General features: G+C 40.4%; 1 protein-coding gene across 1 annotated transcript in view; it reads left to right on the forward strand.

Moving 5' to 3' along the window:
• LOC109845018 (ABC transporter C family member 10-like) overlaps positions 16,182 to 20,181 on the forward strand; it is an 18,487-nt gene continuing 14,487 nt past the window's right edge. The window contains exons 1-4 of the mRNA XM_020414203.1: positions 16,182 to 16,517; positions 16,663 to 18,623; positions 19,063 to 19,383; positions 19,459 to 19,545. Coding sequence (XP_020269792.1) covers positions 16,496 to 16,517; positions 16,663 to 18,623; positions 19,063 to 19,383; positions 19,459 to 19,545 — 2,391 coding nt within the window. The 5' untranslated portion in view covers positions 16,182 to 16,495. The remainder of the gene's footprint in view (positions 16,518 to 16,662; positions 18,624 to 19,062; positions 19,384 to 19,458; positions 19,546 to 20,181) is intronic.

The raw sequence follows: 20,181 nt of genomic DNA on the forward strand, positions 1-20,181 counted from the left end.
AAAAACCACTCGGGTTTGGTGATTCAGCAACATCAGCAGCAACGAAATCTTTGGAGATAGGATTTTTGAATCAAGCTCAGAAGATCAAATCTGAGAGGATTCTCCAACAACAGAATAATAGCTTGATCATTAACCGAATTTTCGGTTCTAACAACTCTATTCACAGAGTTCTAACTCGTTCAGAGTTCTTAAACTCATTCAGAGTTAAACATCAAACTTTCCACAGAAGTTCATCGTTCCCACGAAGTAGAAGACGGTCGGATCGTCAACGGAGAGCAATTTCGACGCGAGCAATCGAAGGAGGCATTCCATCGCTACCGAGAAGAACCCAGTTTTAAACAAAGAAGAGAATCAAATTCGTTCTCTTCTCTTTTGTAATTAAGTTGTAATCGGAATTAAAGGAATACAAGTCAATTTTCTTTATTCTTTTCATTGCAATTTTCCCCGCTGTGTTTCAAGTTCAAAACACAGGGTTCATCCCCAGCGTTCAAGTTCAAAATGCAGGGTTCATCCTCAGCATTCTAGTTGAAAACGCAGAGGTCATTCCCGCATTTCAAGTTCAAAACACAGGGTTCATCCCCAGCATTCAAGTCTAGACGCAGAGTTCATGGCTACGTTCCAGACTCAAAACGCAGAGTTCGTGGACTCAAAACGCAGAGTTCATGCAAAGCCTAACTCTGCGTCCCAGTTCCAGAACACAGAGTTCATTTCTGCGTCTCAAATTCATAACGCTGTGCAAACACTACGTTTTCAGCCTTAAGCGCATGCCCAACTCTGCGTTTCAGGTCTACAATGTAGAGTTCGGGCCCAGAACGCCAGTTCTGATGTTTGACTCGTTCAAATACGAGTTGAATGGTTCCAGAAATCGTTTTCTCCCTACGATTTGAGGGGATCACCATCCTATCATGGAGAGATTTATGGGGGGTGGTTACACCCCATTAAACCCTCATTAAGGAGATATTTAAGGGGGGCAGTTACACCCCTAAATCCCCTATAAATAGCGGGAAACTCAACTGAGTTCGGGCTCTTGGGTTTTGGCAGAAAAGAAGAGATCTTCAGCTAGCTTTTTGAGGGAATTGTTGGAGCTTTGGAGATCGGAAACATGAGCTTTCTTCATCCTTGGCTTACAAACCGATTTCGGTTAAATCAACTCTTTTATAGAGTTTCAAACTCGTTCAGAGTTATCAACTCATCAAGAGTTCTTTAAAACTTACCACGCAAGTTCTCCATAGCGTCAGATCAAGAGGAGAAGACCACGTTCCAGTGAAACAAGATGTTCGGATCGTCAACGAGAAGCAAACTCGATGCGAGCATTCGAGGGAGGCATCTCATCGCCACCGTGAAGAACCCAGTTTTAAACAAAGGGGAGGATTTGCATCAATTCTCTTCTCTTTTGTAATCAGGAATTCAAATTGTAGTTGAGATTAAGAGAATAAAAATCAAATATAATTCTTTCATTTCCTTATTGTAAATTTTCCAACAAACACCATCCTAAAACTTACTGGTCCACATCTCACACAGAGTCAACGCTTATATCATCGGATAACTGGTTGTTCATAAATCCCCTATGTGCACCCAATACGCCGCTACACTGGATCGGTCAGAGGGCTACACGTAATCCGGTTTCAACCTGGTTCGAACTCAAGCTAAACTCGGGTGAATGTTAAATTCACGGACCAAAGTGACTACACTGGCTTCACTTTGACCCAACAACTTCACTTTGAACCAACAAACTAACCCTAAGCTACACTGGATCATGGGGTGAGTGTGGAAGATACATCAACAGCTATATCCGATCACATGAACAAGGACTTCCTCATCCACACTCTTCTCGTTTTTCTAAGTCAACCATAATCTTCATTAAACCTCTGGTTCACCACCTAAACTCAGTCAACACACTCACACACTAAGTCTGTTCATGGCGACACACGAGGCCACTAAGTCATGAACTACTAAGGTTCTTAATCATAACAAGAAGTAATAAATAAAACTAATTCTATACAATAATAACATGGCATGTCGAACATGATTAAACAAGTTTATAAAGCATGAATAATCACTATATTAAAACATGGAATGCATGAATAGCCTACCACAGTGTGAATGTACACATAAATAGGTTTCATTCATAACTTACTACTGGGTGTCCAAACTTCTCATGTAAGCTAACCATAATTAAGTACCCTCTAATATAATAATACGGTAAAAAGAAAAGTGGAAACCGATGTCGTTTTGCACATAAAATGTCGTGCTCTACGACTATTAGTTATACCTTCTTAATTAATAAATATTCTATTTCCAAAATTATTCTTTAAAACTATTTCTCGTTATAACTAATTTAACATAATATATTTATTTAATATATATATATATATATATATATATATATATATATATATGTTAATTCTTTTTTGTATGAATAGTAACATTTCCCTATTTTATAAATTACCTTTAATTTATTTCTTTTTTGATAATATTTCGTAAATTCTAATTTTAACACCTAACTTGTCATTTCAAATTATTATTCTAAAATAATTCTTTTTCCTCGAAATAAATTCTTTTAAAAATATTATAAATTCTTTAAAATAATTCCGTTATCAAAATAAATTCTTTTAATTTATTATAACTATTTTGAAAATACTATTTATCATAAATCTATGACTTAAATCAATATTATTCACCAAACAACCCAGGCAATTAATTATAATATAAACTAATCTACACATATAATATATAAATATTGAAACAACAATAAGGAGAGGTGAGATCTTGCCTCGGTGCATCAAACAAGTCGACGTCGACGGCACGGGTCGGATCGGACACGGAGGAGTGCGGCGTTGGAAGAAACTTCGGCGAGGGGCAGCGGCATGGGCAGCGGGTCGGGACTGACTGCGGGTTGCTTTGTTCTTTGTGTGGGTTTTGGTTTCACGCGACAGGAGCTTCGGGTCGGCAGGTCGAGCAGCCGGCGATGGGTATAGGGCGAGGAGCAGGCGGCAGTAGAAGCTGTGAGGAGGAGACCACATACGCTGGGAGGGGGGTGTGGGGGCTCGGACGGAGGACAAGAGGCCGAACTTGGGGAAGGATGGCTCGCCGGGAAGAGAGGGCGAGCCGACGAGGAGAGAGAGATGGGGTGTTGGTTTGGGGGCGCGGGCTGTTAGGAGGCGATGGTCGGCCCGCACGGTTGCGTTTGAGGTCGGGTAACAGAGAGCCAGGGTTGCGAGTTGGCGGAAGGAGCCCCCGGTGGGATCTCAGGATGGAAGAGTAAAGAGTGGAGGGAAGACGGAGTCCAGTGTGGGCGTTGCCGTGGTCGTCGGCGCCGGTAATGTGGACGGTTCTTGGTGCGGGTTTGAGGAGGGCGGACAGGTTTTTGTGGGGGAAGCCGATGGATGAGGGAAGCTGGCAAGAAAGGAAATGGAGTGAGAGATGAATAGGAACAGAAGAGTACGGGGTACAGGGGCGGCGGTGGGTGCGTGAAAGAAGAGGGTATGGTTACGTACTGATATACGTACGTATTTTAATAGCATATATAACTATAATAGTATCCATATAGTATAGTAGTATATGATGATTATATATATATATATATAGGTATATATTATGATAGTGTATTAGTAGTACTGGACTGGTATAATTATATTACTATATATATATACATAGTATATACTGATAATAGTACTATATTGATATATATGAGAAAGAAATGGGGTATACCGTTGGACCAAGGATCCCTTGTAGTGATTGGGAGCACCATCTGTGTCATAACATCACACGCCTTGGTAGATGGATGTGGCGAAGCCTTTCACCAACTTCAAGGTGGTGATGTATGGACCATAAGATGTGTCCAAAGGCTTGCACCTAGCAAAGGGCATCCTTGGCGCAAGACCGTATACCATATTCCTCTCCTCTCTCTCTCTCTTCTCTCTCTCTCTCGTCTGCTCGCGTAGTTAAAGTGGTATGATTAGTGATATAAGTATTATATTTATATACATATACTTATATGATACGTATTAGTATATATATATACTTATATATATATAATAGTATCGTATGTATTCATTATATTTTAATATTAGTATTAAGTTTAGTTACTTGTGAGTATTTACTATATTAGAGTATATATATAAGTATCAGTTAGTATATACTATATATAGTCTATGATATATGATATTAGCGTGAATTTAATTTATATTATATTATTATAATGTTTTCGGTTTAGTTTAGGATTAATTAAATGTAAAATTAATTTAATACATTAATTGATTAATTAATTACGTGTACTTAAAAATTAAACTAATAACAGAATAATTATCTACAAAAAATATACCAGTTGTAATAATACAACCGTTGATACGCAACTGAAGAAATAATGTTATAAATTATACAATTAAACAAGAATAATTAATAAAATATATAATTACTTATTTTAAAAATTTTAAAAATTATGGAATAATTATCTACGTGATAAAACGTACCAGTTGTGCTAATACGATAGCTGATACGCAATAATTAAAATAATATAATAATTTACACAAATAATACGTAATTAATAATTCAACATAATATACATGAAATAATACATAATAGTAACAATAATACAATGTATTATTTAAAATAATACGTAATAGTACCGATAGCACAACAGATTAATTCCAAAAATTTTTACTGCACTAAGTTAATTTATAAATATCAAAATCATTTAAATAAATATAAAATTTAGACTTTTAAATCGTAGAAAATTCTAGAAAATCGAGAAAAATACAAATACACTTTTTAAAATCCTAATTAAATATTTTAAAATACTAAAAAAATTATTTTAATGAGTATTAAATTTTACGATCATTACATCCTACCCCCCTTAAAACAAATTCCATCCTCGAAATTAATATAACAAGGACGAAATATAAAGATAGATTCACTTCAACTCATATAAAGTTCAAAATATATTGCATATACATAAATAAGAAAAGTCATACAAGGTGCTTCAATTAAGATACAAGACAGGACAACTAAGATTCAGGAAAAAGATGAGGGTATCGCTGTCGCATCTCAGACTCAATTTCCCAAGTCGACTCTCTAGGAGAATCTGGGTGCCACATCACACGAACAAGCGAAACGGTCTTGTTCAGGAGGGTCTTCTCCCTTCGGTCCAAAATCGCCACTGGTTGCTTCTCGTATGTCAAATCGAATCGCACCTCAATCTCCAAGAAATCTACGACATGACTCGGATCTCCGATGTATTTTCGCAACAGAGAAACGTGGAATACGTTATGCACTCCAGTCAGGACGGATGGTAATGCAAGTTGGTACGCCACTTCTCCCACTCTCTCTAATACGTTGAAAGGCCCTACATATCGCGGACTCAACTTTCCACGCCTTCCAAAACGAATGGTGCCTCGGTTGGGAGAAATCTTCAGGAACACATGATCTCCTGGTTGAAACTCCAAGTGCCGGTACTTCGCATCTACCCAATTAATGCTTGAATCTGTCCTGTGCTATGCGAAGTCGCTCCCGAATGATCCTGACTGCATCAACTGATTTGTCAATCAACTCTGGCCCAAAAATCTCTCGCTCACCAATATCATCCCAATTCAAAAGAGAGCGGCACTTCCTCCCATACAATGCCGCGAAAGGGGCCATCCCAATGCTGGCCTGGAAGCTATTGTTGTATACAAACTCTACCAAATGCAAGTGACCTTCCCACGAACCATGAAAATCAAGCATACAAGCTCTAAGCATATCCTCCAAAATCTGAATGGTCCTCTTTGACTGCCCATCGGTTTGAGGATGATAAGATGTACTGAAACTGAGATTGGTCCCCAGACTCGCCTGCAAACTCTTCCAGAACTCTGAGGTAAATCAGGTATCACTATCCGAAATGATACACATTGGAACTCTGTGCAATCGCATGATCTCCTGTAATACGAGAGATTTACTAACACTCTTGGGAAAGGAACTCATTGAAATATATAGAGATAAATATTTTACCTCCATGTATCTCTGAGCAAGATGCTCCGTCGACTGTCCCACTCGGAAAGGAATAAAGTGAGCCAATTTGGTTAACCGATCTACGATCACCCAAACAACGTCATTTAGTCTAGTGCTCCGAGGTAGGGCTGAGCATGGTTCGGTCCAAACCGAAAAAACCGGCCGAACCGACCCGAACCGACCCGAAAAAATCGGTTTTATGAGTGGGGCGGTTCGGGTCGGTTTGAAAACTTTTCAACCCGAACTGACCCGAACTGACCGAATATATTGCAATACTACCCATTCTGATCTCAAACCCTATCCGACCCGTCCCCAAAGAGTCAAAGACTCAAACTCTAAACTTATTTTCTGGATCATTATAGGTTGAAAACAATATCATTATATCAGTGTTTAATGCTTCATAATCTTCTATTTTGTTGATATTTTTTTTCTTTAACATAGTTTGTTGTTTGATAAGAAGTTTGATGAAGTTAGAACCGAACAAACCGAACCGAACCGCACCGAACCGACTTGTAATAGTTCGGTTCGGTTTTGAATTATAGGCGGTTCGGTTCGGTTGTTCAAATTTTGTTAAAAACCGAACCGAACCGACCGTTGCACACCTAGGTAAGCCAGTAACGAAGTCCATGATGACATGTTGCCACTTCCATTCCGGAATAGGCAATGGCTGCAAAAGACCTGTGATGCGCTGATACTCTGCCTTCACCTGCTGACATACAAGGCACTTAGCCACACTACGAGCCACATCTCTCTTCATACCACACCACCAAAAATTCAGCTTCAGATCCTTATACATCTTCGTACCTCCAGGGTGAATAGAATACGGTGAGCTGTGAGCTTCCCGTAATATCTCCTCTCGAACAACTTCTCCTGGTATGCAGATACGACTCCTATATCGTAAGGATCTGTCCTCATGAACAATAAATTTCGGTCAAAGACCATCCACTGGTATCTCTCCTTCCTACCCCACTTCCTTATTTTCCTCCTCATTTCCCGCACACCCCTCCCTCATGTTTCCCCCTACTACATCTCTCTCTCCTACAAATCTCTTCTCTACGTTCTCTTTCTCCAACTCCATCTCTCACTCCCTCTAATCTTTTCCTCCAACTCGTCCGTCACCCTCCCCAAACCGCTTCCCTCCGATGCTGCTCAGTTACCTCCTCCTCCCTGCAACTCCACCTCTAGCCGACAACCTCAACCCCTACCCTCCTTCCTGCTAGCACCTCAACAAACAACCCATGTTCCCATTTGCACCTAAATTAGCGCCAATAGCCCCTGATTCCCTTCCCCGTACTGCGTGTGTCACCAAAACAGCGAGCAGCAAGCAGCAACAACCGTTGTCGCCACTTCTAACCACTGGCGAGCCCCGTTGGAGTCCACCGAGACATTTCAACGATCCAACAACCTCCTCCCACCTCCGATAATCCCAGATAGCGGGGAAAGGCTCCGAACAGTGAGGAACAAGCCCGATCGGCGAGTAATTGTAATGTAGAAACTGTAGCTTTGTGCCGACTTCACACACGCTTTTCGATCACCTCCGACCTCCGTTTCCGTCGATTTCTTCTCCGGTGAGTATCCCTATATGTTGTCTATCACCTCAATTTATATCATGCTTTAACTCACTCTCTATCTCTCTCGGTATCGTTCGAAATATCGCTCGATGACAAGCAGTTCGCAGATTCCGACAGTTTTGTGCTGACTTCGCACGTGCTTTTCGATCACCTCTGGTCTCCGTTTCTGCCACCGTCTTTGCCGGTGTGTAGCCCTTTATATTGTCTATCTCACGGTATCTTCCTCTCGCTTGGGCTCATTGTCTACCTTTTATTATATCGCTTCGAATATCGCTCATTATTACTAACACCTCTCTTTTGTATTCTAACCAATTGACCTTCCGGTGAGCCCGCGGAACCCGTTGTGAACCGCGCAACCACCCCTACGACCCCCACTGCCCCTCTATGACACCCTCGATGTCCCCGAGGCAAGACTCACTTCTTTCAATTATCTATAATTTATCTCTCTTGAAAATAGGTACGGATCAAGGGAAAAGAAAAAAAAATAAAAATAGAAAAGTCATTGTTCATGCAAAAAAAGAATATTTTAAAGATTAGTTAGAATAATTAAAATGAGAAATATTTTAAAAGAATTTATTTTGGAAGAGGGATTATTTTGGATTATTATAATAAGAAATAGATTAAAAGAATTTATTTTGCAAAAGGATTATTTTAAATAAATAAAATTATTATTTTAAAAGATTATTTTAGAATAATTTTATGAGAAGTTTAGAGATCTGAATAGTAAGATATTGATGAAATCAGTTTGCATGCATATACTGTTCACATTCACTGTTCATACATACAGTACTGTTCATAGTTACTGTTCATGTTTTACGATCTTTATTTTAATATATTTGACATGCCATAATATTATTGCATAGAATTAGTTGTATATATCACTCCTTGTCGTGTTTGAGAACCAATAGGAGTTCATGACTTAGTGACCCTTGCCCATCATGAACAAGACTTAGAGACATGTGTGTGTATTGACTTAGAAACACAAGAAACATTGGGATGGAAAGGTCTTGGTTCTTATGATCAGATGTGGTTGTTGATGTATCTTCCAGATTCGCACCAGTGAACCGTTTCACACTGGGGTTAGTCTGTTGGGCCAGTGAATCGTTTCGCAATTGGTCAGTGAAATCATTTCGTCACCCGAGTTTTGCTTGAGTTCGGACCCGGTCAAAATAGGATTGCGTGTAGTTCTCTCACCGAACTGTTTTGTGGGTTTGGATGCATGTAGAGGATTTGTGAACAGTCAGTTATCTGATAATATGAACGTTGACTTTATTTGAGGTGTGGACTACTGATCTATTATAGGATGGCTAGCTTCTTGACCTCATTACTTGGTTGATTTTTGGATTCTTCAAATTATTATACTCTAGTGGTGGATTGCGTCTAGATTGTTCGAATTCCAGTTGCATGCTGTTATTGCATTGGTCGTTCGACCATTTCTATTATTCCTTGTGGGATCTTGTCGTGTGCCATGCATGCTGACGTACTCCTGTTCTCTCGGGTTGTACGTCAGATTTAGAGGACAAACATGTTCAGCTTGGAGATGTGCAAGAGTCAGATTATCCTCAGCAGGAGTGCCTTACAGACAGAGTAGAACCGAAGCTTAGTTATTTCTTTAATTAGTTGCTAGTCTTTGGTTTACCTTGTAGCACTTTCCATTCCCGTTGGGTCGATGTATTCTTATATTTTCTCCAGTATTTAGTTGGATAGTTTTGTATTTTGGCATGTATGACCTGAGTATTATGTCTTTGATGATATTTCTTTTATGATATGGATTATTTTGTTTTGAGTTATTTATTATATTCTTGCTACCTGTGATCGGGGACTTGTGAGTTCGCATTATATTGCTTGACGCTTAGCGTATTAGATTGACCAGAAAGGGTCTAGTACTTATTTCTCCTTAGTCTGATACGTCGTGGGCTTGCTCACGTCTCGATTCCTGGGTACTTTGAGAAGCGGGGCGTGACAATTTTAATTTGCAATATGAATTTTTTTTTGATCAAAGATGATTGAATATATTCATTCAGGAAAGCTTACAACTGAGAAGAGGAGTAAAGCAGCCTCATTAAACCTTCCAAAACAGAGAAGGAAGAGTACTACACTCCTATCACTACTTAACTACTAGCTTCAACATCAATGATTGTGGACAGCCAGTCCGGCACCATCAGCCACCAAAAAGTAGGGTAAGGTAGCGATAGTGCCCTTCTAGCAACACAATGAGCAGCCTGATTACAAACTCTGGGCACAAAGTCCCAACTACAGGAAATGAAAAAACTCATCAAGAACTTAGCTTCATCAATGAGGCCACCCTCCATACTTAAGTCCTCTTCTGAACCATTTAAAGCATTGATCACTGCAAGAGAGTCACCTTCAATCACCACGTACTTGAAGCCTACTTGAACACAAAAATGAAGACCATTCACTAAGGCCAAAGCTTCACAAGTTAAAGGACTCAAAGCACCAGTTCCTGGGGTAGCCAAGACACCAACACAAGATCCCCTCTCATCCCGAACAACAGCACCAGTTCCATAAATTCCCCTATGAATGTCCAAAGCACCATCTACATTAAGTTTCACAAAACCATTAGTTGGTTTCCTCCATATACGAATCAGAGATGCTTCTCTTAAATCATTCAACCCCTGCCTACTTCCATCTTGACATCCCACCATCCCTTTAGCATTCAGAAAACCCTCCCACCAGCAACTAGCCCTTTCCAACAAATTTTTTGCATCGAACACCGTAGCTCCATAAACTCTTTTATTTCTGTCATGCCAAATAAACCAAGAGAGAATCCCAAACCATTCCAACTCGTTTTGATGGGCAACTTGGGCCACATGATTGAACAAATAAAAAAAGTCCCTCTCCCTCCAAACTGTGCAGACATCATGGAGAAAAGTTAACTTCCAAACCTTTTTAACCCGCTTACAATCCCATAACGCATGAACAACTGATTCTGCACCTCCTTTGCATCCTTGACATCTGCCCTCTACCCCCACATGCTGCTTAAACAAAGCATCTGCACAAGGAATAAAACCCCTACAGGCCCTCCACAAAAATACCTTAATTTTGTTAGGTAAGTTCAATCCCCAAAGTCTCTTCCACCCTTGATGAGATAAAGAATTATTCCCCACAGAACTTCCAGACGCAGCATCCTCCCTTCTGTTTCTTGCCTGATCCGCAACCCAATAGCCTGATTTTACTGAGTACCTGCCATTCTTATTATAATGCCAAACTAATTTATCAACCCCGCCATTTCTTGGCAAAGGAATAGACAAAATCATATTGGCCTCCGATACCAAAAAAAGTCTACGAATCAGCTCCACATTCCATGCTCTAGAAGGCAGAATAAGATCTGCAACTGTGGCATTTTCCGGTATGGCGTTGTGAGAGATAACTCTAAAGGTATGAGGTTGAGGAATCCACTTGTCTACTTTTAATCGAATTTGAGTCCCGTCCCCTACTCTCCATCTCATTCCCATCTGTAGAACCTCTTTTCCCCACACTAGACTTCTCCACATCAATGAAGCACCCTTCTTCACTCTTCCTTCCAGCCACTCCTGATTCGGTAGATACTTAGCTTGTAATAAACGACGAACAAGAGAGTGAGCAGAGTGCATAATCCTCCAATAGGTTTTGGCCAAAAGAGCCTGATTAAATAACTCTAAATCCCGAAAGCCAAGACCGCCGTCCCATTTGTTTCGACACAACTCTGCCCATTTACACCAGTGCAGCCCCTTATTTCCTCCTCCTTTCCCCCACCAATAGCTTGTTATCTTTGATTGAAAAGACTTATGAATTCCTTTGGAAAGCCGGAAGACACTCATTGTGTACGTAGGTATTGCCTGGGCAACTGCTTTAATTAGGGTCATCTTTCCTACTTTGGACAAGAATTTGCTCTGCCACCCTACCAAATGATGATCCAGTCTCTCATTCAATCTCTTGAACATCTCTTTTTTATTCTTACCCGTCATAGTAGGCAAACCCAAGTATCTCTCGTGAAATGGAACTACTTCAACCCCCAATAACTGCTTCAATTCCTCCTTCTTCTCCTGTCTCACCCCTGGACCAAAAGCCACAGCTGACTTGTCAAAATTAATTTTCTGTCCAGCCGCAGCTTCGTACAAAAGAAGAACCCGAAAGCCAAGACCGCCGTCCCATTTGTTTCGACACAACTCTGCCCATTTACACCAGTGCAGCCCCTTCTTTCCTCCTCCTTTCCCCTACCAATAGCTTGTTATCTTTGATTGAAAAGACTTATGAATTCCTTTGGAAAGCCGGAAGACACTCATTGTGTACGTAGGTATTGCCTGGGCAACTGCTTTAATTAGGGTCATCTTTCCTACTTTGGACAAGAATTTGCTCTGCCACCCTACCAAATGATGATCCAGTCTCTCATTCAATCTCTTGAACATCTCTTTTTTATTCTTACCCGTCATAGTAGGCAAACCCAAGTATCTCTCGTGAAATGGAACTACTTCAACCCCCAGTAACTGTTTCAATTCCTCCTCCTTCTCCTGTCTCACCCCTAGACCAAAAGCCACAGCTGACTTGTCAAAATTAATTTTCTGTCCAGCCGCAGCTTCGTACAAAAGAAGAATCTGTTTTAGGTTGACAACTTCTTGAGTTTCTGCCCGCACAAAAATGAGGCTATCATCTGCAAACAGAAGATGGGAAATTGAAGGTGCGCTCCTACTGGCTTGCACTCCATGGATGAATCCCAGCATATCGGCATGGAAAAATAAACTCGAAAGTCCCTCAGAGCACAGCAAAAAGAGGTACGGTGACAAAGGATCACCTTGTCTCAACCCTCTTGATGGTTTGAAAAGACCAGTAGGCTCTCCTTCCCAAAGAACTGAGAAGGACGTTGTAGTCACACACCTCAAAATAAGCTGAATCCACCTATCAGCAAAACCCAGCTTCTCCATCATCTTATGCGAAAAGACCCACTCAACTCTGTCATAAGCTTTACTAATATCCAGTTTGAGAACTAACTGAGCATCCCCGTTGGCTCCTTTTCTACGAATTGAATGCACCGTTTCGAAGGCTGCAATCACATTGTCGTGGATGTGACGCCCAGGGACAAAAGCACTCTGAGACGGGGAAATAACTACATCAAGGACAGTCTTCATCCTGTTCACCACAGCTTTAGAGATTAATTTGTATACCACTGTACATAAGCTGATAGGCCGAAAGTCTGTTGTTCGTTGTGGCTCAGCAATCTTTGGGATAAGATAAGAGCAATGAGCCAATGAGGGTATGATTGGCCTCGCCCAGATCCTTTCCATCATTTAACACCCCTAAGCAAAACTCACTGACATCCTCACCAATCGCATCCCAGTACTGTTTAAAGAAGAGAGCCGGAAGTCCATCATGCCCAGGTGATTTTTGAGCAGGCATTTGCTTGAGAGCTGCTTCAATCTCCGCTCGGTCGAACGGCCTGAGAAGCATCTGGTTCACTTGATCATTCACCTTACGATGAACTTTATCCAAAATAACATGATGATGATCACTGCCTTCAGTCGAAAATAAATGCTCAAAATAGTCCACAAACAGCCCTTGCAGCTCATGCTTGTCCGAAACCCATTCCCCATTTGAATTGTGCAACCCCTGAATCCGATTGCGACTTCCCCTATTCTTCGCGAAATTGTGGAAAAATTTTGTGTTGCTATCTCCTTCCTTTAGCCAACACGCTCTCGATCGTTGCCTCCATAACTCCTCTTCATGCCTCTCTAATCTATCCAATTCTATAGTGACCTGCTTCCTCTGTTTTTGGACTGATTCATTCGTATCATCAAAAGGCAAATCCACCGGTTGTTCCCTGAGCTTCTTAATTCTTCTTGGCACACTACCAATCTGCCTTTTACTCCATCCATCCAGCGCCTCCAAACAACCAGTAAGTTTCCTACCAATATCTCCTACATCACACGCACCCTGTCTCGCCCAAACCTCCTCTACAATTTTCCGACAACCCTCCTCTTTAATCCAAAAGCTCTCAAACATCCTTCTTTCAAACTGGGCCCTGCATTCAAACTGGGCCCCATGCATAAAGTTCCTTCTTTCCCACCCTTATCAATTAACATCGGTTCTTCCTCCTTCATAAATGCTTTTCCTTTTGACTGCCCAGCTTCACTCCTTTTTTCGTCTCAGCAGACATGAAATCCCCCCGAGGTTGCGAAATTGTCAAATACGTACGGCGTCGCCATTAAATGCTCCTCGATCCTCTCTACTAAATCCCCATTTTAGAGAATCTTGCGTGATTACTTCTGAGATTGGATCTTGACTTGGCTGCTCACCTTTTTTTCGCCCTCATTGATATCTCCACCAGCATTTAATTCTGTTGACTTAGGGGCTGTTCGTTTGGCAAAAAAAACCTGGAAATCAAAAAATAGGAAACCTATTTCCTATTATAATGGTTTTGAAGTTGTTTGGTTGGCTTAAAAAAGAAGGAAATTATAGAATAGGAGATGAGATGAGATGAGTTGTCACCTTATTATTGGATGATGTGAGTGATTTTTAAAAAAACTTGTTTTGAGGTTGTTTGGTTGGTTAAAAAAATAAGGAAATGAATTGGAGGTATATTATTGGATGATGTTTTGAGGTTGTTTGTGTTTGGTTCGTTTTTAAAAATAAGAAAATAGATGAGATGAGATGAGTTGGAGGTATATTATTGGATGATGTGACACGTACTTAAGGAAATTGATTTCTTGTTATTTTTTGAGGAAATGGATGGAAATGAATGTTTAATGAGAAGAGATGAGTTGTCACAATATTATTGGATGATGTGTGTGATTTTTAAAAATGAGATAAAATGAGATGTGATGAGTTGGATGATGTGACACATTTCTTGTGTTTGGTTTATTTTTAAAGGTAAGAAAGGAGATGAAATGAGATGAGTTGGAGGATAAAAATAATATTTTATTAGATGTTGTGGTGAGTTTTAGGGATGGAAATGGATAAAAATATTATTTTATTGATTTCCTTGTACCGATTTCCTTTTCTTGGTTTTTAGGAAACCAACCAAACAGCCCCTTACTGGCTTGGATATCCAACTGTACCGTGAACGGCTGCTCCGGCACCACCATCTCACGGCGGCGCTTCGCCGATCGCCCCACCTCCTCCTCTGATTTAGAGGCCCAGTCTAGAGAATCTCTACTACGGACCACCCCACCGCTCTCCAACTCCGGGGCCGAGCATTGCCAACTCCCCAGACCAAACGAAGTACCATGAAGCTCTCCATCTGGTCTAATATTTACCACATCTCTCTCAGAACCGTTCTCCATCGGCCATAACCTACCTCCAGACTTGGATCTGACAATTTAGCAGGGCAAGTGGCAGTTTTGTGATCAACTCTGCCGCAATAAAAGCAGAAGTTGGCATAACTTCAACTAAATTGAACAAACTTAAAACGATTAAAATAAACTGATTCATGACAGCGTCTAAAGATAACATCATGACAATTCATTTAGACTTCACATTCAATTTAATTTTATTCTTAAAATTCTATCTAGAAGAGGATTTGAATGATCTATTTATAATAGGAATAGGTTTGGAGAATGAGAGCCCTGAAATTAATTTTTGTTCTACAGTAACAATGAACAGTAAACCGAGAAAAGAAAAGAGGGGGGAGAGAGAGAGAAAGTGAGATTCCGGATAATTTGGTTGTTCGATTGCAGTGAATCAAAAGCCGTTGTCTTCAGAATGACGACATCGTCGAGGGTACGGTGTTGGTTTCTCCGCGGGTGTTGGAGATTTTTGGTGAGACGGGTTTTAGGGTTTTGATGCCCTAGAGATAACACTGTATATTTCTCTTGTGATTTAATCCTCAAGTTCATGTGTAACTTGGAGGGGTTGTACTCTTAATTCATAGTGAAATATTTCTCTCTGGATTGCCCCGTGGACGTAGGCATAATTTTCCGAATCACGTTAAATCTTGGTGTTTACTTGCTTGTGGTATTTTCATTGGTGTCGTTATTCGTTTAGTGTTTAATTCCGCAGGTTAATCTTCATAAAAACCCTAACACTATCCTGTTGCGAGCCACGAGTTGCCTAGCCCTGCCACTAAGCCTGCACGGGGCGGCCAATGTGAGACAACCACGACCCACCCCATCTAAGACTATGGCCACTCAAAACTTCCAAATGGGGTGGAATCTCCCCCTACCCTCCGTTCATCTCCATCCAAAGAGGATGTAACAGCAACAAACAACTTCGTCGCTAGAACCAAAATTGTTGAACTCGACTGGACCATACTAAAAGATGCCAAAACAATTTTTTCTCTCGCTTTGACGGGGGAACTTCCCCACGATCATTCGGCACAGCCTCGTTTATTCTAGGAAATTAAATTCTTATGGGTAATTTTTAGGAGTTGAGCCTAAAACCATAGAGTACTACTCATCAGCTTATCAATTCGGCTAGACTCTTCTAGTTCTGACACCCAACTTTCATGCACGTGAGATAATGTTTTCAAGGATTCGGAATCGGACCCAGACATCCACTACATCCAAAAGCCACGTCCACAACCGGACGCACGTACTGGGTAGCCAATTTCAACTCGAAGAGGGCGGTTGACGTTAGCGATGACGGGATGCGTATAAATCCTATGCCGTCATCAACTTCCTCATTCCTTTGTCCCTTTACTATTCTTATAAGTCAGTCTCTGTGATTCATTGCATTCAGCGTCGATTCATAAATAGATAAGTGTAGTAGTTGCTGTCATATATATGTGTACAATGCTTCTGCAGCTAACAACTCTATTTTCCTCTATTTTATTATGTTTGTGATCTAGTCAACCTACTCTGATTGGATCCTGGGCTTATATATTGCAGGTTCGTGAGATCAAGGGCTTCAGTCTTTTCAGTTTTTATTTTTTATTTTTTAAAGGAACCCCACTTTCTGGTTATTGGGTTCTTCATAAATTTCATAACTGTCTATGAGTTTTATCGGAAATGAAGGATTGGGCTTTCACCAGTAAGCAAAACCCTGTTTTTATTTTCACCCATTTTCTACTTAAATTTGTCGATTATGTGTGGTTCAGTCGAACTCATTTGTTTCTATGATGATACTAACAATTGGGTTTTTTTTTTTTTTGAATTTTTTGCGTCTGTGAATTTAGTAGGTGCTCAAATGGCGTTCTGTGGCGAGTTCAGCGTCATCAAAGTCGTCTATGCTTCCGCTTGTGTGAACCACCTAATAGTCATCTCCACTGACGCCCTGCTCTCTGCCGTACTGCTGTTCAGTATCATCCGCAGCCGAATTTCGTCGAGTTTCAAGCTCTCGTCGATCTTACAGACATTATCTTTAGCATTCAATGGCTGTTTGGGCCTGGTTTATCTCGGACTCGGGTTGTGGATTTTGCTGGGAAGGCTTACCAAGGGGATGGGTTTTAGCCCCGCACGTTTGTGGTTAGTTTTGCTAACCCAAGGGCTCACTTGGAGTCTTGTCGGTTGGGTGGCGAGTGCGAGAGGCAGTCTTAAGGCTTTATCTTTGATTGTTACGGGCTTCGCCGGATTTCTCTGTGTTTCTTCGGTCTTAGAGATTATCTCACAGAACAGCATGTCGGTCAAGCTTTTCTTGGATATTTGCTCTTTACCAGGAGCTAGCCTTTTGCTTCTTTGCTCTTTTAAACAATCCAAAGAAGCCGAGGATCATAGGAACGCTAACGATCCCTTGCGCAGGCCTTTGAATGTCGCGGTTGATTCAGTTGATTTAGTGACCCCCTTTGCCAAGGCTGGATTTTTCAGTAGAATGTCGTTCTGGTGGCTGAATCCTCTGATGAAAACGGGCTACGAGAAGCCCTTAGAGGAAAATGACATCCCCCTACTGAGCGACGAAGATCGAGCAGAGAGTCGTTATCTGTTGTTTTTAGAGAGATTAAGTGAACAAAAGAAATCGAACAGGACAGGCTCATCACTGATTTTATGGGCAATAGTTTCTTGCCACAGGAATGACATTTTAGTCTCTGGTTTCTTTGCATTACTGAAGGTACTCATGCTCTCTTCTGGTCCCATGCTTCTTAAATCCTTCATCAGCGTTTCATCCGGCAACGAAGGTTTTGAGTACGAGGGATATGTGTTGGCATTTGGATTGTTTCTCGCAAAATGCTTAGAGTCCTTGTCCCAAAGGCAATGGTACTTTCGATCAAGAAGGTTAGGACTAAATTTGAGGTCTTTGCTATCAGCAGCCATATTTAGCAAGCAACTAAAGCTATCAAATTCGGCGAAATTAGTCCATTCTTCTGGCGAGATTATGAACTATGTTACTGTAGATGCTTATAGAATCGGCGAGTTCCCCTTCTGGTTTCATCAAACTTGGACGACAAGCTTCCAACTTTGCATCGCGCTGATAATTCTTTACAATTCTGTTGGCCTCGCAACAATTTCTGCAATGATTGTAATAATTATCACCGTTGCTTGCAATGCTCCGCTAGCAAAATTGCAGCATCGGTTTCAATCAAAGCTCATGGAAGCTCAAGATGAGAGGCTGAAGGCCATGTCCGAGGCTTTAATTTACATGAAAATTTTGAAACTTTATGCTTGGGAAACACACTTCAAGAAAATTATAGAAGGGCTTAGGGAAGAGGAGCTTCGGTGGATATCTGCTTATCAGCTGAGGAGAGCTTACAATAGTTGCTTGTTTTGGGTGTCGCCTATACTTGTTTCGGCTGCTACATTCTCAGCTTGTTATTTTCTTGGTATTCCTCTTGATGCTGGAAATGTGTTTACCTTTGTGGCGACTTTGAGGCTTGTTCAGGATCCAGTTAGGCAGATTCCGGAGGTTCTTGGGGTGGTGATTCAAGCGAAGGTTGCTTTTGGTCGAATTGTTAATTTTTTGGATGCCCCAGAGTTGCAGAAAGTGCAAGGTAGAAGTAAGTATTGCACATTGAGCAAGGACCCAATTGTGATAAAATCGGCCAGTTTCTCTTGGGATGAGGAGCATATATTGAAGCCGACATTAAGAGATATAAACTTAGTGGTTCGGAATGGGGAGAAGGTAGCAGTTTGTGGTGAGGTTGGTTCAGGAAAATCTTCACTTCTAGCAGCAATTCTTGGTGAAATTCCAAAGATTGATGGCACGGTAATCATATGTAGTTCCTCATCTCAGTGAATTCTTCTTGTGCATCTATATTTTAGTTGTTTGATATTTTGATTTTTATGTTTTCTATCCCAGTTGAGTAGTTGTTTTAATTGAAACTTGCAAAAGAATTAATTGCGTATAGACCCCACTGAGTGAATTTTTTTGTTGTTGAATCTTTCACCCCCATAAGGTTTGTTCATTAAAAAAAATTAAATTTCTCTTTCTCTGAGGGTAAAAAGCATATCAGCAATTAGCCCTTTGTAAAATAATGTGTTTACAATATAATTTTAATTTTCAAGAGAGCCTACCTACTGAGATATACCAGTGTATGTTTTAAGGTCCTCCAAAAATCAAAGCCTTTTGGCAACCTGAGATCTGACAAAGACTAATTTATATGTGTAAACATTGATAACATAACAGCTATCTCTTGAATTGACAGGTACATGTTTGTGGAAGAATTGCGTATGTTCCTCAAAATGCATGGATCCAAACTGGAACAATGCAAGACAATATTCTGTTTGGATCTCCTTGGAATAACCAAAGATACCAGCAAACACTGGAGAAGTGTTCTTTAGTTAAGGACATCGAGATGTTACCTTTTGGAGATCTCACCGAGATTGGGGAAAGAGGTGTCAATCTTAGCGGTGGTCAGAAGCAGCGTCTTCAGCTCGCTCGCGCCTTGTATCAGGATGCAGATATCTATCTCCTTGATGATCCTTTTAGTGCTGTCGACGCCCACACTTCTTCTAGCATATTTAATGTAATAGTTTATTTCTTATCTCATTATCGTTTATTTTACATAATTATGAATATCATGCTTCCTTTCATTTTGTAGGAATATGTCATGGGAGCTTTGTCAGACAAAACAGTCCTATTGGTGACTCATCAAGTGGACTTCCTTCCGGCATTCAATTCCATATTGGTTAGTTGTCATATCGTGATTCTCCTTCATCTGTGTACCGCGCAAGTTGATGATTCATATTCAGATTAATAACCATTAAGCTGATAAAAATCGATTTCCTTTTCTGAGAAAACTAAGTTAACGTGTAGAGAATTACATTGCAAAAATTTAAGCTATATTTCCTTCCCATGTTTTAGAAAATGAGGAAATAGATACCCTGCTTTCTATTAAAAGATTTTAAGAAAACATCTCTAGAGAAGTACTATGTAAGTTACGAGTCAAAAGCATAACAAAATTAATGATAACTGTACTACGGTTTTCATCCTACTTTGGTACTACATAGACAAAAGAGTGGGGTCATGGTGACTCACCAATTTCTTATTATAAATTTTAAGCTACGACACCATACATTTATTAGATCATACATTTATTAGTGGTAGTAAAATTGTAGTATAGTTAGTGTTTTCCTTTTTTTAGGAATGAGAAAAAGGAAAAAAAGGAAAATGCAAACTATAATACCATTATTTTCCTATAGATAAAGTGTTCAATAAAAGTACATGATGTACCCCAATTACAAGATTAAGCCTGACAAACATATGAAAGGACCTCTTCACAGAAATTATTCACAAAAAGTATTGGGGGGCCTTGGGAAATTTA

This window comes from Asparagus officinalis, chromosome 6 (assembly GCF_001876935.1).
Source record: "Asparagus officinalis chromosome 6, Aspof.V1, whole genome shotgun sequence".
In the NCBI taxonomy this organism is placed as follows: domain Eukaryota; kingdom Viridiplantae; phylum Streptophyta; class Magnoliopsida; order Asparagales; family Asparagaceae; genus Asparagus; species Asparagus officinalis.